Raw genomic sequence first — 14,642 nt, forward strand, 5'->3', positions numbered from 1 at the left:
CATGTCCACTAGCAACAAGGGACATTCCCATGGGGCCACGCTTCTCCGACATTCCGTCTCCCATTGGATAGCTCCATCTGGCTGCTGGATGGGCTTTCCAATGACATCACACAACAGGAAGTCCTCAGGGCTGTATTTCTGGAGGACTGGAAGGTAATGGAGGGGGGTGTCATTATTTTTCCATAACACTACTGTTTATGTTTATATTAAGTCATTCCCAATTGGTTACACTTTTTTGAGGAAACTATTCCCAGTAAGGGATCACAGCTAGAGGTCCATATGAGAGAATGTTTCCCTCTGGCTCACCTGCATCATCTCCCTCCTCCCTCTCTCTCTCAGTGTAGCGGGTGATGACCTGGGCTATCAGCTGCCTGGCTGTAGAGTGGATGTTGGCCAGCAGGGAGCGATAGTTGGCCCCACTGGAGAGAGCATCCCCATAGATCTTGATCAGGCCTGGGGCAGAGGAGGAGGCGGGGGGCAGGTAGTGGTGCGACGAGGGGGTAGCAGAATGGGCCCAAACCTCCCTCTCCCTCTCCCCCACCGCCCGGTCCCGGTCACTGTTAGAGCGCCCTCGCAGGAAGAGGTGAGAAAGGCGCTTGGTGCGGGACTGGCCCCCAGCAGGCCGCGGCCTGAGGAAGGCTGGGGAAGGAGATGGGGATGGGGCAGGGGAAGCCAGGGAGGGGGTGGAGGCAGAAAGGGAAGAGGAAGGGGCAGAGGGGGCCTCGTGGAGGGAGGCTGCGTCAGAGCTGGTGGTCGACCTGAGAACAGCAGAGAAGGGGAAGACAGATGCAGGAGGGAGGAAGGGGAAAGGAAGCTCAGCTCAGCTGTGAATTATGACTGACTAAACATGGACAAGCAACACGGACTAAAATAACAGGGGGAGATGTTGCAGGCTTCAAAGGATACAAATAACAGTTTAAGCAAGATAAGATGCCATCACTACGTTCAATTTTCATTTGACAGACAATATATCAGAGACCAAATTGATTATAACCGAGCAGCGGTTGGCATGACAGTCCCATAACCTGAGATGGAACATGTGTGTCAAAGAAACAACATAGAGGTTAAAAATACATTTAACAGTGCTTCAGACTGACTTGACAGAGGCAGCGCTGGGCCAGCGGCCCCCTAGCTTGGCAAAGTGTTTCCTGGGGGAGTTGATCCACAGACCCACTGGAAAATGGAGCTTTCTGAAACGAGGACTGCCAGACCCCTCCATCTGACAGAGAGACAAGGTGGGGGGAAGGGGTGAGAGAGAGATGCAGGTGTTAAGGAAGAATATGATTTTTCCATTCCTGGATCTTTAGTATGTCCAGAAAATTGTCAGAATTCCTATAATCCATCCCCACATTGTGGTGAAGAATGTGTGTCAGCAGTGGATAGAACAATGTAACAATGGAATGATCTCACCATCAAGAAACACCAACAGGATACCTACAGTAGCCTGTCAACATGGTGGATGCAAACAGAGAAAACCCGACCCAAATCTCTAACAGTAACATCTCCTGAAAAACTGTGTGTGTGTGTGTGTGTGTGTGTGTGTGTGTGTGTGTGTGTGTGTGTGTGTGTGTGTGTGTGTGTGTGTGTGTGTGTGTGTGTGTGTGTGTGTGTGTGTGTGTGTGTGTGTGTGTGTGTGTGTGTGTGTGTGTGTTTCCCATTCTGAAGCAGGAAGCATCTTTTGTGGGACTCGGGTCCAGCTCGGGTCCAGCTGTGGCAGTGAAAGGGAAATAGCCAGTGTAAAGGTCAGTGCCTGTCCGCTGCTCAGTGTACATTTCCAGCAAAATGTAGGATCAGACTTGGTTTTTCCCTCGCAGGTGGAATATGGCGACATAAAGGTAATCGTTCTACTGCTCAGGAAAACGACCAAATGAAGCTTATAACATCTGGCGAGGTTGCAAATCAAATGTGAAGCCTTGACATGTGCGTCCATACCTAAATTCTTCCTTTCCTTGTCATTATTATTCTATGGCCTACAGGAAAAATAGGCATATTCATTAATAGGTGTTATTTCCCATATTGTACAGTGGAATACTTTCAAAGACTACAAAATCAAAATAACAAGAAAGTAATATGTCTGCTTTTAGGCATTTAGATGAAGAAAACACTCACCCACAATCGGTTCTGATCCCTCTGTGCGTATGATGATTATCCTTCACCAGGGATGTGGTTCTCGCCTAAATTCAAATACTCAACTCAAAGCAAATGTAATAATGCCGTACGTTTCTTTTTCCCACTGCAACCAAATTCCATTTTCCAACCGGTCACACATCTAGATATCCATCACTAATTCTCACCGTCCATTAGTTCTCTCTTTTTGAGCTACAATATCCTTTTCTTTCCTTTTTCTCCCTAACTTTCTCTCTAACTGCTCCCTCTCTTGCTCTGTTTCATGGCCTCTCTGGGTCTATAGATAGAGAAACAGGCCCATTGTTCTAAGTGACAGAATTTCCTTCCTTTGCAGTGGACAACACCTATATCCTGAGTAAGTGAGAGACAGAGAGTGAGTGAGGGAGGGGGAGAGAGAGAGAGAGAGAGAGAGAGAGAGAGAGAGATTGGTATAGAAAGCAGGAGAAGGGTGGATTTGCACACACACATACAGTATGCACGCACGCACGCATGCACGCACGCACACACACACACACACACACACACACACACACACACACACACACACAGACACACACACACACACACACACACAGACACACACACACACACACACACACACACACGGGTCTTTGGGGCTTTGCGCCTTTTTAATCTTTTTTTTTCAATTTCTCATTAGCTTCACTGCAGCAGCTTGTTATGTTGCTAATTGTATCTGAGGTGTGTGTTGTTGCTGTGACAATTGAATTATCTATCTATCTATCTATCTATCTATCTATCTATCTATCTATCTATCTATCTATCTATCTATCTATCTATCTATCTATCTATCTATCTATCTATCTATCTATCTATCTATCTATCTATCTATCTATCTATCTAGCTATGCTACATCTGACTGGGTCACAGAGCCAGAACAGTTATTGGCTGTCTTCAGGAACGTGGCCATAAAAATACAGCATTGAATTGTGATTTCTGATGAGAAGAGATGTTGTACATGCCCCAAGCATGTAGTTATGTCTAGAAAAGAATCCTGTGTGAAGTTTTGCCCGAAAGAGGATGAGGGAAACACTCAAACAGGAAGTTAGAGGGAGGGAGACAGACACCTGTGACCTTTGACCTTGTCTACAACAGGAAGATGATGGTAAGAGAAACAAGTCAAGTTTTTTTAAGGAAGAGAAAGGAGCAATAGTGCAAGAGGGTTTGTTTTTAACTTTTTTGAAGCGTCTTCATAATCTGACTATGCAAGCCTCAGCATCCATTACATACATACAATGCTCAGCATTGTCATACTGTAGTCAAGGCCCCGTTGCACATAGGCCTAATTGTTTACAACATGATGTCTTATTCCTAATCAAGATCAATTGGTTCCAAAACATACAAAGTAATTAACTCCAGATGTAACTGAGACAATGTGAAGATTCAGGTCAATATAGCCTACATTAGGCTGCAGGCATGACACTCTGAACCCTCCTTTAGATTCAGGTCGATATAGCCTACACTAGGCTGCAGGCATGACACTCTGAACCCTCCTTTAGATTCAGGTTGATATAGCCTACATTAGGCTGCAGGCATGACACTCTGAACCCTCCTTTAGATTCAGGTCGATATAGCCTACATTAGGCTGCAGGCATGACACTCTGAACCCTCCTTTAGATTCAGGTCGATATAGCCTACATTAGGCTGCAGGCATGACACTCTGAACCCTCCTTTAGATTCAGGTCGATATAGCCTACATTAGGCTGCAGGCATGACACTCTGAACCCTCCTTTAGATTCAGGTCGATATAGCCTACATTAGGCTGCAGGCATGACACTCTGAACCCTCCTTTAGATTCAGGTTGATATAGCCTACATTAGGCTGCAGGCATGACACTCTGAACCCTCCTTTAGATTCAGGTCATATAGCCTACATTAGGCTGCAGGCATGACACTCTGAACTCTCCTTTAGATTCAGGTCGATATAGCCTACATTAGGCTGCAGGCATGACACTCTGAACCCTCCTTTAGATTCAGGTCGATATAGCCTACATTAGGCTGCAGGCATGACACTCTGAACCCTCCTTTAGATTCAGGTCGATATAGCCTACATTAGGCTGCAGGCATGACACTCTGAACCCTCCTTTAGATTCAGGTCGATATAGCCTACATTAGGCTGCAGGCATGACACTCTGAACCCTCCTTTAGATTCAGGTCATATAGCCTACATTAGGCTGCAGGCATGACACTCTGAACCCTCCTTTAGATTCAGGTTGATAAAGCCTACATTAGTCTGCAGGCATGACACTCTGAACCCTCCTTTAGATTCAGGTCGATATAGCCTACAATAGGCTGCAGGCATGACACTCTGAACCCTCCTTTAGATTCAGGTTGATATAGCCTACATTAGTCTGCAGGCATGACACTCTGAACCCTCCTTTAGATTCAGGTCGATATAGCCTACAATAGGCTGCAGGCATGACACTCTGAACCCTCCTTTAGATTCAGGTTGATATAGCCTACATTAGGCTGCAGGCATGACACTATGAACCCTCCTTTAGATTCAGGTCATATAGCCTACATTAGGCTGCAGGCATGACACTCTGAACCCTCCTTTAGATTCAGGTTGATATAGCCTACATTAGGCTGCAGGCATAACACTCTGAACCCTCCTTTAGATTCAGGTTGATATAGCCTACATTAGGCTGCAGGCATGACACTCTGAACCCTCCTTTAGATTCAGGTCATATAGCCTACATTAGGCTGCAGGCATGACACTCTGAACCCTCCTTTAGATTCAGGTCATATAGCCTACATTAGGCTGCAGGCATGACACTCTGAACCCTCCTTTAGATTCAGGTCATATAGCCTACATTAGGCTGCAGGCATAACACTCTGAACCCTCCTTTAGATTCAGGTCATATAGCCTACATTAGGCTGCAGGCATAAGACTCTGAACCCTCCTTTAGATTCAGGTCATATAGCCTACATTAGGCTGCAGGCATAAGACTCTGAACCCTCCTTTAGATTCAGGTTGATATAGCCTACATTAGGCTGCAGGCATGACACTCTGAACCCTCCTTTAGATTCAGGTCATATAGCCTACATTAGGCTGCAGGCATGACACTCTGAACCCTCCTTTAGGTCGAGGAGTTTCACTCTACTCCTAACAGTTTGGATTTGCCTCTGTTGCATCTGGAATTTAGATTTGATTTGGGGGCAGAATCAATATCTCACTTTCTGTTGTTTCTGTGCAATTAGCCTATACAGATAACACTTGCATTTGATTTCATTCACATGGCACGTGTCATGCATGGTGCCTACCAAATATCATCTGCTGAAAAATACAGACGTGCTCTTCTCCTCTGAGATGGGTAGAGTCCATACTGTAGTTCTCTCACGATATGCAGTCACATTGTGTTTGCCTGATTGCTGCAACAACAAAAATCAACATTTGTAGAGAAATAAGGCAACTGATTTCTAAAGGAGACTGGCAAGTTAATCAAGTTTGTTCTCAATAAAACTCTAGCCTAGCCTGAACTGAATGTATTTAACGTTACCTTACTGGATTTGCCAAACTGAAATAGCTGTAACAGTTGGAGAGATAAAGTATTTGATGTCATCCTCCAACGTCCCAGCATCCTGTGCGCGTCGATTCGACAGGAAGTAGCAGTACATCTCTTGCAGCAAGAGGACACAAGTCAAGGTTGGTCATCGACAGCTCATAAACATTACTCTACTTTAAACGCGTTTAGCGTGTCTTGTGTTTTTTAAGCAATATGTGATTTAAATTGGTTGAAACGGGTGGAATAGGTTGGCGCCCTCTAATCACGATCAGCCCGCTAATGTTAAGATGGCGAGCTAACCAACAGCTAACGCTACGTGAGATTAGCTTGTGTTTTTGATTGTCCTTGTATCATCTAGGGACCCAGGGACTGCAGATTAAATTAAATTAAATTTTAGCTTCCTAGCTAAGTCTGGGACAGTTTCTGACTGTCCATTGTCCCTGTCAAATAAAATAAATAAAAAATAAATAAGCTAACAGCTAACGTGAACTGAACAGCCTGCTAAGTAAATGCTATGCTAGGCTAACGTCACATTATTAAGCCTGTTAAATTTGTGAAGGTCCATTAAGTTTGTTTGTGTCTGTCAGAAACACATTAGGGTTGGATGAACCTAACTAGCACACGTAACGTTAACCAGGAAAAAATATGAACGTTGCTAACAACATAATTTAATTTGGATTTAGCATGATAGATATACAGTAGCTAATTTGTGTGCAGGTCAAAATGTGACAGCTGCATTCGTTCATCTAACGTGAACTTGTTTTCAAACTCACACATTTAATTTCAATAAATCAGATTACGGTTTTTGGTTTCTTTGTTGATTAGACTTTAAAGATGGCTGAGACTATTGAAGAAAAGATCAAAAACTACCGGACTGCTCCCTTTGACGCCCGGTTCCCCAACGTCAACCAGACCCGCAACTGTTTCCAGAACTACCTGGGTGAGGACATGGATTATTATTATCTCTAATATACCTTGCTTTTCCTCCCCAGTCACACTGACAGACAGAGGCAGTCACACTGACAGACAGAGGCAGTCACACTGACTGGGACAGACAGAGGCAGTGACTGCTCTTTAAATGCTTTGACAAAGTTCATAAGAGCATCATGTCAGCGACAGTGTTTTAGGAGGAACAACTTTTGTAAGAGTTGTGATAAATCACTTGACATACATGTTGTAGTTATCTTCCAACAATGTTGGCTGGCCCACAAATTACAATGTGATATACAGTGGCACCTAAGCTTAGTTTTGTGTAGCAAACTTGTTTTGTCAAGAGTGGACATTAGCATGTTTGTACTGTGTTCTGAGACTTCTTTGGCTTTTTGTTATGACATGCTTAAACAAAACTGTTATGTGTATGTCTAATATGGGGTCAAATTATAAGTCACTCAAACTTATTGTTGTTTCTGCTCCAGACTTCCACAGGTGCAATAAGGCTCTGGATGCTAAAGGCCAGGATGTGGCTCCCTGTGAATGGTACAAGAGAGTGTACAAGAGCCTCTGCCCCATGAGCTGGGTATGTATTGATGATCCTGATCACATCTGTGCCATTTTTATAGTGATTATATGCAGTGTTGGGCAAGTTACTGAAAATTAGTAATGATTCACTGTTACTAGTTTTCTCAAAAAGCAATTTAATTACTTTAAAGTTACTAGTTACTTAGTGTTACTGTGGGACAAGACATACTTTTGCTGCATGGGATACTTGCACATTTACTTATTGGGATAGTTTATATCCTACTCAAGGTCATTAGCCTCTGGGGCTCTGGTTGCAGCTGGGACATGTGGTGAATTTTTGGCGGGTAGGGAGGCGGCGTCTCTCCCCAGACTAGGTCTGATGATCAGAAATCGGATGTCTGCTATTTTCATGTCCTAAAGTAACTAGTAACTGGCCCAGTTACGATTTCAGTAATTGTAATTGAGTTACTAAATTTGAAAAAGTAATTTGTTAGATTACTAGTTACTGCAAAAAGCAGTTAAGTTACAGTAATTAGTATGTGTTGTGGTTATTAACATGAAACTACTGCAGATGTAAAACAGCAGTTATGCTGTGACAAGATGGTTTTCTAGAAGATGGCGCTAATGTTTTGTCAAATGTCTCCTCCAGGTTGCTAAGTGGGACGATCAGATAGAGGCTGGAAATTTCCCTGGGAAGATCTGAAATGGCCGACTGTTGACCCAGACAGTCCACTTGAGGACATTGCACCTTTACCTCTGTGGTGTGTCTAAGGACATTTTTAAACCAAGTGTACATTACACTTGCTGTAAGCACGCACAGGTTTCTTCCCTACACAATAAGGGTTGAAGTTTGTTAACCCGTCTCCATAAACTCTGGCAGTGTTTGTCCAATAAATATGGTAAAAATGGAATTGACATGATGTTATTCATTATAAATTTTCATTCCTCTGTATTGGATTGATCTTGGGGGCAAGCCAGACTTAGGGCGGGTTCACACCAGCCTTGTTTAGTCCGGTCTATCGGACCTTTCCCCTTTAGTACGGTCCATAGGGTCGGTGTGAACGCTCCTACTCGAACTCTGGTGAGGACTAAAAACCGCGCTCTGGTTCGCCTGTGAGAGGTGGTCTCGGTCCACTCTCAAGCGAACTCTGGAGCGGCCCATTTCTGGTGTGAACCCCACCCGGACTAGTCAGAGGAAGCACGTGATTTTTTGTGTTGATTTTGTTAGTTATTTCCTGTTTTGGAAGCTCCCGCGGAAGAAGAAGCTGCTTGCTAGCTGTAGCAGTTAGCTAGCTTATCTCGTCTCGTTACCAGCGACATCACAAACAGACAAAAATGACTAGTGGCACGGGACAAACGTGGAGTCTGTAATGTTTACCGTTCTATTGACATATAATTGTCTAAATAAACAGACAAATTGACTGGTTAAACGACGTGCGTCCATCTTTATTTTCTGACATGGAGTAACTGGGTGTCGCATAGTGACACATCAACAATGGCCGATGGCCTCAACGTAAACTGTCGGGAGGAAGTCAGTATGGCCAATAACAGAACAAGATTTCTGCCCACGTGACTTTGGTTTGTGTGGGCAGGACTAGTGGATTTTGGCCTTGTGAACGCAAACCGAACCAGCTGAAAAACAAAACAATGTATCATCCTCTTCTCTGGCCCGAACCAAGGACCCGGACTTTCTGGTGTGAACCTGCCCTTACTTAAGTCTCTGATATAATTTCATTTCATAAGCAAGCTTAGATAGTTGCCACTTACTATGGTAAATAAATGATGCATACTGTAACATGGTTAATCCTAACTCACTGGCAAAGTCAAGACTGCTTTTTTCCAGCCTAATTAATGTTAGTGACTATGGATTTGACCCACCACACCATCAATTGTATCAATTTATAGTTTTATTATGCCTCCGCCGGCGATAGCCAGGCCGGAGGCATTATGGATTCGGGATTTTATGGATTTCGTCGATTATGGATTCGTCCGCAACATGTTTGTTAACGCGATATCTGAGGAACGCCTTGGCAGAATTTCATCAAATTTGCCTCAAACATCGACTTGGACTCAAGGATGAACTGGTTAGATTTTGGTGGTCAAAGGTCAAAGTTCAAGGTCACTGTGACTTCACGAAAGCCATTCCCAAATTCGTTAACGCGATATCTCAGGAACACTTTGACAGAATTTCTTCCAATTTGGCTCAAACGTCGACTTGCACGCAGGGATGAACTGATTAGATTTTGGTGATCAAAGGTCAAGGTCACTGCAATCTGGGAACCCATCGGTTAAACAAAAAAAATTCTCTAACCGGATGTCCGCTCCCGGCTTATTACAAGCTCTGTCATTGCTCTGAACATGTCAATCAGAGCGGCTTCCGCTCCCTCCTCCCTGTGTGTCGCTGTAAATAGTGCCCTGCCGCCGCAGTGAAAACGACAACGCTAACTAGCTAGCAAGCTAACGGCAGAAACCTACATCCTAGCTCGTTGCTACATGCTGAAAACGGCAAATTGGATTGTTGGAAACTATTTTCCAAGGGCACTGCCGCTAAGCGCCGCCCATCACAATCCCACTATGGAGACCTGCGGCGCCAGACTCCTCGGACGGAAGGGAGAGGAGGCTGGCCAGCGAGACTACCTCTGGCTTGGTCGGATGTCCATACAGACAAAAAATGGCCGTGTCTGTGGGTGGGAAGCCGGATTACTAGTGCCTCTGGTCAGTCGGGGTGCCTGTTCGGGGGAGGGGAACTGGGGGGGTAGCATGATCCTCCAACACGCTACGTTCTGCCGGTGAAACTTCTCGCTGTAAGGTGAAAAGAAGGGGCTGACGACTGCACATGTATCAGAGGAGCATGTGCTAGTCTGCAACTCTCCCCATAGGCAGAGGGGGTGGAGCAATGACTGGGACAGGGAATTGGCCAAATATTGTAATTGGCTTTGGATAAAAGCGTCTGCTAAATGATGTAATGTAATGTACAGCTGGGGAGAAAATGGGGTGGGGGAGATAAGGGCAAAAAAGAAGGAGCTTGGGACGATGGGTTGACCGAAATATTTCAAACGTGTGCATGCAGTATTCCTTAAGCCCCATCTGCAAGCTGTCCAGCTGATTTTTCTGCATAGTGTAGTTAACCCTCTTGAACAGCAGGTGGCTGTAATGCCGCCGTTTCTTGCACTCAGTGAGGTCGCTAAGGTCACTGTGACCTCATGAACGCCAACACCACGTAACACCATATCTCAGTTACACCTTGACGGAATCTCTTCACATTTGGCCCAAACATCAAAGTCTGGACAGACATGGATGTCGACTGCTCACTTGTTGGCGGAGGCATATATCCGCGGTGCGGTCATTCTAGTCTTTATAGTTTTTGTGAATAAATATAAAGTTAGGCAATCAACCTATACAGGTTTATCTTTTACATAGGTACTCCAGACAATGCTACTGCATTGTGTTGCCAGTATTGTGGTGTAAAAACATGCTACGGTACTTTAAGTGAATAGGCCTTTAAGTTCACAATTCTTTAGGCATGATATCATGTGGGGTGTTTACCCTCTGTCTACACTCTGTTTACATTGATTAAACTGAAATTAAGATAATTAGGAATAAGGAACATATTGCTACAGTTCTCTTTTTACCTATGACAGCTGTATTGACTTTGTGGTAATACTGTTTGTAGTTCTATAACGTTGAATGAGGAGTTGTTGATCTGTGGAGGTATGCTGTCATCGTATGCACCGGCTTCACTTGATTACTCACCACAGCCTTCATTTTTCTTAATTTAGAAGCTGCATGCTGTTATTAAAAACAGAATTAGTCCAGACTACAGTTGGCTATATAGGATATAGTCAGCATGGTAACCAAAGTGAGGCTTTCTCAGGTCAACGTCGCTTTTTAGTCACCTTTGTGAATAGTCCTCAGGTCTATAATCTACTGTAGCCAAAGCAAAGTCGACTATAGCAGACTGTTTCCAGAAGGTGGCAGTGAGTGCTGTTCACATTTGGACAGTACATCCACGGGCAAACACAATGAGCTGCTGTTGTCTATTAAAAATAAGGCGTGGTTTGTTGATGTAATTTACTGTCAGCCCCTGAGGATCAGTGTTTTGTGAAATCGATTGATTCGTATGGTGTGAAATGATTCAATGTGGAAACAAATCATATTTGTTTTGAGCAGAGATGGACTGTCAAAGTGCACCTAAATTGCTCTACACCCCATGCTCTCAACAACAGAATGGTCACTTTTAGGCTGTTTGAATGATGTCATTGATTATGACGTGAAATTTGAGAGGTAAGGCCTACCCTCGACCTACTGTGAACCAGCTTCACAGACAATACTAAACTGAACTTTAGGCTTTTCAAAAGTCATGATAATCAGGATTAGGCTATATTTCCTATAGGCCTATCTATCCTAAATGATCTTTGATTTCAATTCAACTGTGATGAAATGCATGTTTAAGCAAGGGCAATGGCCAAATTCTAGATTCATGAAATGCTGTTATTACTGTATATTTTCCTTTTGTGTTGTGTCAACAGTGGCTGCAGTGAGACCCCTGTTCCAGAAGAGGGCGACATATTTCCCTTTAACTTCAGCTCCAGTGAGGTACTAAGTTCAGTTATGCCAGCTATGGCAGTCAGCCTGTCGTGTTGTGACACGCCGGCGTAGGTGTGTGTTGTCCTGGTCTGTGTGTTTGTAGACTAAACATTCCTCTGCAGACTTTGGGAGTCACTGAGTATTTACCGTTCAACACGTCTTCCTGCCTTTGACGCTGCAGGTGAACTTGCAGAAACACGAAGCAAATCTGCCCCATGGTCATGTAAACGCAGAGATGATTCAATACCCAGTGATAAACACACAGTGGCACTGTTGCATAAAGATTTGACAATCAGAAACTAAACCCATCAGAGGACAACTGTTACAGGGGACAATAACACAGTAACACACATATACATAACATATATATATATATATATATATATATATATATATATATATATATATATATATATATATATATATATATATATATATAGACAAAGCATTGCAGACCCGTTTCCCCCCAAGACTGCTAATTTCTACTTTATTTGAAATGACAGGATGTGGTTCATAATGTGCTGTGTGTGTGTGGGGGGGGGGTGTACGCATCCGCGCGTGTGTGTGTGTGTGTGTGTAGGGGTGTGTAGGGGGGGAGGGTGTACGCATCCGCGTGTGTGTGTGTGTGTGTGTGTGTATGTGTGTGTGTGTGTGTGACTGAGCACACATAACTGTTCTCACTTCCTTTCCTCTCCCTGCCCTGTCTCTCTCCCTCTCCTCTCCAGATGGTTTATTTGATTTGCTCATCAGGGCTGTGTCACTGGTGGAGATGCTGCAGGATTGGTTTCCTTGGCAACTGCTCCATGACTACATATGTGAAGTTGGAAAAGAGAGGTGAAGTTTGAACTATGAATGGCCAGAGTGGGCTGTCAGAGGAGTGACAGATTAGCAGATTATTTTCACAGTCATCACTGGTAGTTCCTTTTTTGATAGTTTCAAGAAATAATGTGTATGTAAATCACAGTAAATGTAATTCCAAGTAGATTACGCAGAAAAGAAAATACCCACAGAACAGGAAGCTGACGTTGCACAGCTCATGACTTGAGATGCTGATCTATGCGGTCAGTTTTGTCTGGCTGGCTCACATCTGATCAATGTGTTGCTGCCCAATCAAATGGTATCATTGTGGATTTCAGTGTTCTTATACCACTTTCATACCAACGGACCAGGAAGTGTTCTTATACCACTTTCATACCAACGGACCAGGAAGTGTTCTTATACCACTTTCATACCAACGGACCAGGAAGTGTTCTTATACCACTTTCATACCAACGGACCAGGAAGTGTTCTTATACCACTTTCATACCAACGGACCAGGAAGTGTTCTTATACCACTTTCATACCAACGGACCAGGAAGTGTTCTTATACCACTTTCATACCAACGGACCAGGAAGTGTTCTTATACCACTTTCATACCAACGGACCAGGAAGTGTTCTTATACCACTTTCATACCAACGGACCAGGAAGTGTTCTTATACCACTTTCATACCAACGGACCAGGAAGTGTTCTTATACCACTTTCATACCAACGGACCAGGAAGTGTTCTTATACCACTTTCATACCAACGGACCAGGAAGTGTTCTTATACCACTTTCATACCAACGGACCAGGAAGTGTTCTTATACCACTTTCATACCAACGGACCAGGAAGTGTTCTTATACCACTTTCATACCAACGGACCAGGAAGTGTTCTTATACCACTTTCATACCAACGGACCAGGAAGTGTTCTTATACCACTTTCATACCAACGGACCAGGAAGTGTTCTTATACCACTTTCATACCAACGGACCAGGGTTGGACCAGGCTTACTTCACCCATGTTCAACCCTTTTGTCAATTCACACCAAGACCGTCAACACGGGTTCATCCCTGACATGACCTGCAGGGAGATAGTCTGGCAAGCGAGACTCATTCAGAGCTGAGCCAGGTCACAACCCTGGAGAGATGCAGAACAATTAACCAGTGGTTCTCACATCAAGGACCCCTAAACTGACACAAAATAGATCCCCCATTTGATAAGAGTTCGTCCCAGGGTCCCCATCTTATAAGATTTTAGCTTTTGTGACGACGCTCCCACTCTCCTGGCCCCCTCTTGCAGGAGCCTGGTGTGGGGGTCGTTAGGCTGATTGGGTGCACCTAGGCCCGGTGCACTCATTGGGGCTTAAGAAGACCCCTCAGTTGTTACTTCCTTGAGCCGGGTTGTAACCTGCTACGTCCATATATTTGTACAGTCTATGGCTGTAACATATGGGGGAGTCATACGCCAAAGTAAAAGTTAAAACAATAATTGAACTAAAACTAAGGGGCAATAACTACAACACAAACTACATTAAACAAATGAACAGAACAAAATAGGAGGGAGGGTGAGGAGGGAGGGAGACTGAATGGTCTGAAGGTCTTCTTGAGTGCACCGGGCCAGGTGCACCCAATCAGCCTAACGGCCCCAAGACAGGGCCAGGAGAGTGGGAGGGTCATCACACTTTTAGATGTTTTACAGAAAGTGTATGAAACCCATGACCAAAATACTCATACATTCTCTCATTGTGTTTGTTGTGGTTGGAATTATTTTTATTTTTTGTGAGCAACTTTTTTTATTTTCAATTAGTCCAAAAGAAAGATACAAAGGAGTAGTTTTTCATGGTTGGAATTCTAGTGAAAATAAATTATTCACATACATTTTTGCTGGGGACCCCCTCAAGAACCCCTGGACCCCATTTTGAGAACCACTGGCCTATAGGTATTAACATAACAAATAGCAACCTAATAGACTGCAGTGCAGTGTTAATTTGACAAAACTGATGGCAATTACTGAATAATGCAATTATAGACCTATAAGTACAGACTATCGTGGTTCCCATAACTAATTATTCCGAGGCTGTAGCAGATGACTTGCTCTGGGAATCTGCAAGAGACACTTGTTCACTCTTTCCTGTGCACACATC

The 14,642-nt window shown here is 44.0% G+C and overlaps 2 protein-coding genes across 2 annotated transcripts in view; one reads left to right on the top strand and one right to left on the bottom strand.

Annotated features, from left to right (window-relative positions):
• rasip1 (Ras interacting protein 1) overlaps positions 1 to 2,243 on the bottom strand; it is a 20,778-nt gene extending 18,535 nt beyond the window's left edge. The window contains exons 1-4 of the mRNA XM_083638294.1: positions 2,110 to 2,243; positions 1,098 to 1,219; positions 307 to 758; positions 1 to 146 (exon numbers count right to left, since the gene is read on the bottom strand). The exon at positions 1 to 146 is cut by the window's left edge and continues 115 nt beyond it. Of these exons, the coding sequence (XP_083494420.1) occupies positions 1 to 146; positions 307 to 758; positions 1,098 to 1,219 (720 nt within the window). The 5' untranslated portion in view covers positions 2,110 to 2,243. The remainder of the gene's footprint in view (positions 147 to 306; positions 759 to 1,097; positions 1,220 to 2,109) is intronic.
• Positions 2,244 to 5,733: 3,490 nt separating this feature from the next.
• On the top strand, positions 5,734 to 8,031 carry cox6b2 (cytochrome c oxidase subunit 6B2). The gene is made up of 4 exons (XM_083633717.1): positions 5,734 to 5,790; positions 6,476 to 6,590; positions 7,066 to 7,166; positions 7,758 to 8,031. The coding sequence occupies exons 2-4, from the start codon at positions 6,485 to 6,487 to the stop codon at positions 7,809 to 7,811; spliced, it is 261 nt and encodes an 86-aa protein (XP_083489843.1). The 5' UTR covers positions 5,734 to 5,790; positions 6,476 to 6,484; the 3' UTR covers positions 7,812 to 8,031.
• The last annotated feature ends 6,611 nt before the right edge of the window (positions 8,032 to 14,642 follow it).

This window comes from Poromitra crassiceps (genome assembly GCF_964638095.1).
Source record: "Poromitra crassiceps genome assembly, chromosome: 1".
NCBI classification, from domain to species: Eukaryota; Metazoa; Chordata; class Actinopteri; order Beryciformes; family Melamphaidae; genus Poromitra; species Poromitra crassiceps.

Bases quoted from the DNA above. Each gene is read 5' to 3' on its own strand.
- cox6b2 (XM_083633717.1), top strand. From the start codon at position 6,485: ATGGCTGAGACTATTGAAGAAAAGATCAAAAACTACCGGACTGCTCCC. The intron at 6,591-7,065 runs GTGAGGACATGG...TTTCTGCTCCAG, and splicing joins CTGTTTCCAGAACTACCTGG to ACTTCCACAGGTGCAATAAG. The intron at 7,167-7,757 runs GTATGTATTGAT...TGTCTCCTCCAG, and splicing joins GCCTCTGCCCCATGAGCTGG to GTTGCTAAGTGGGACGATCA.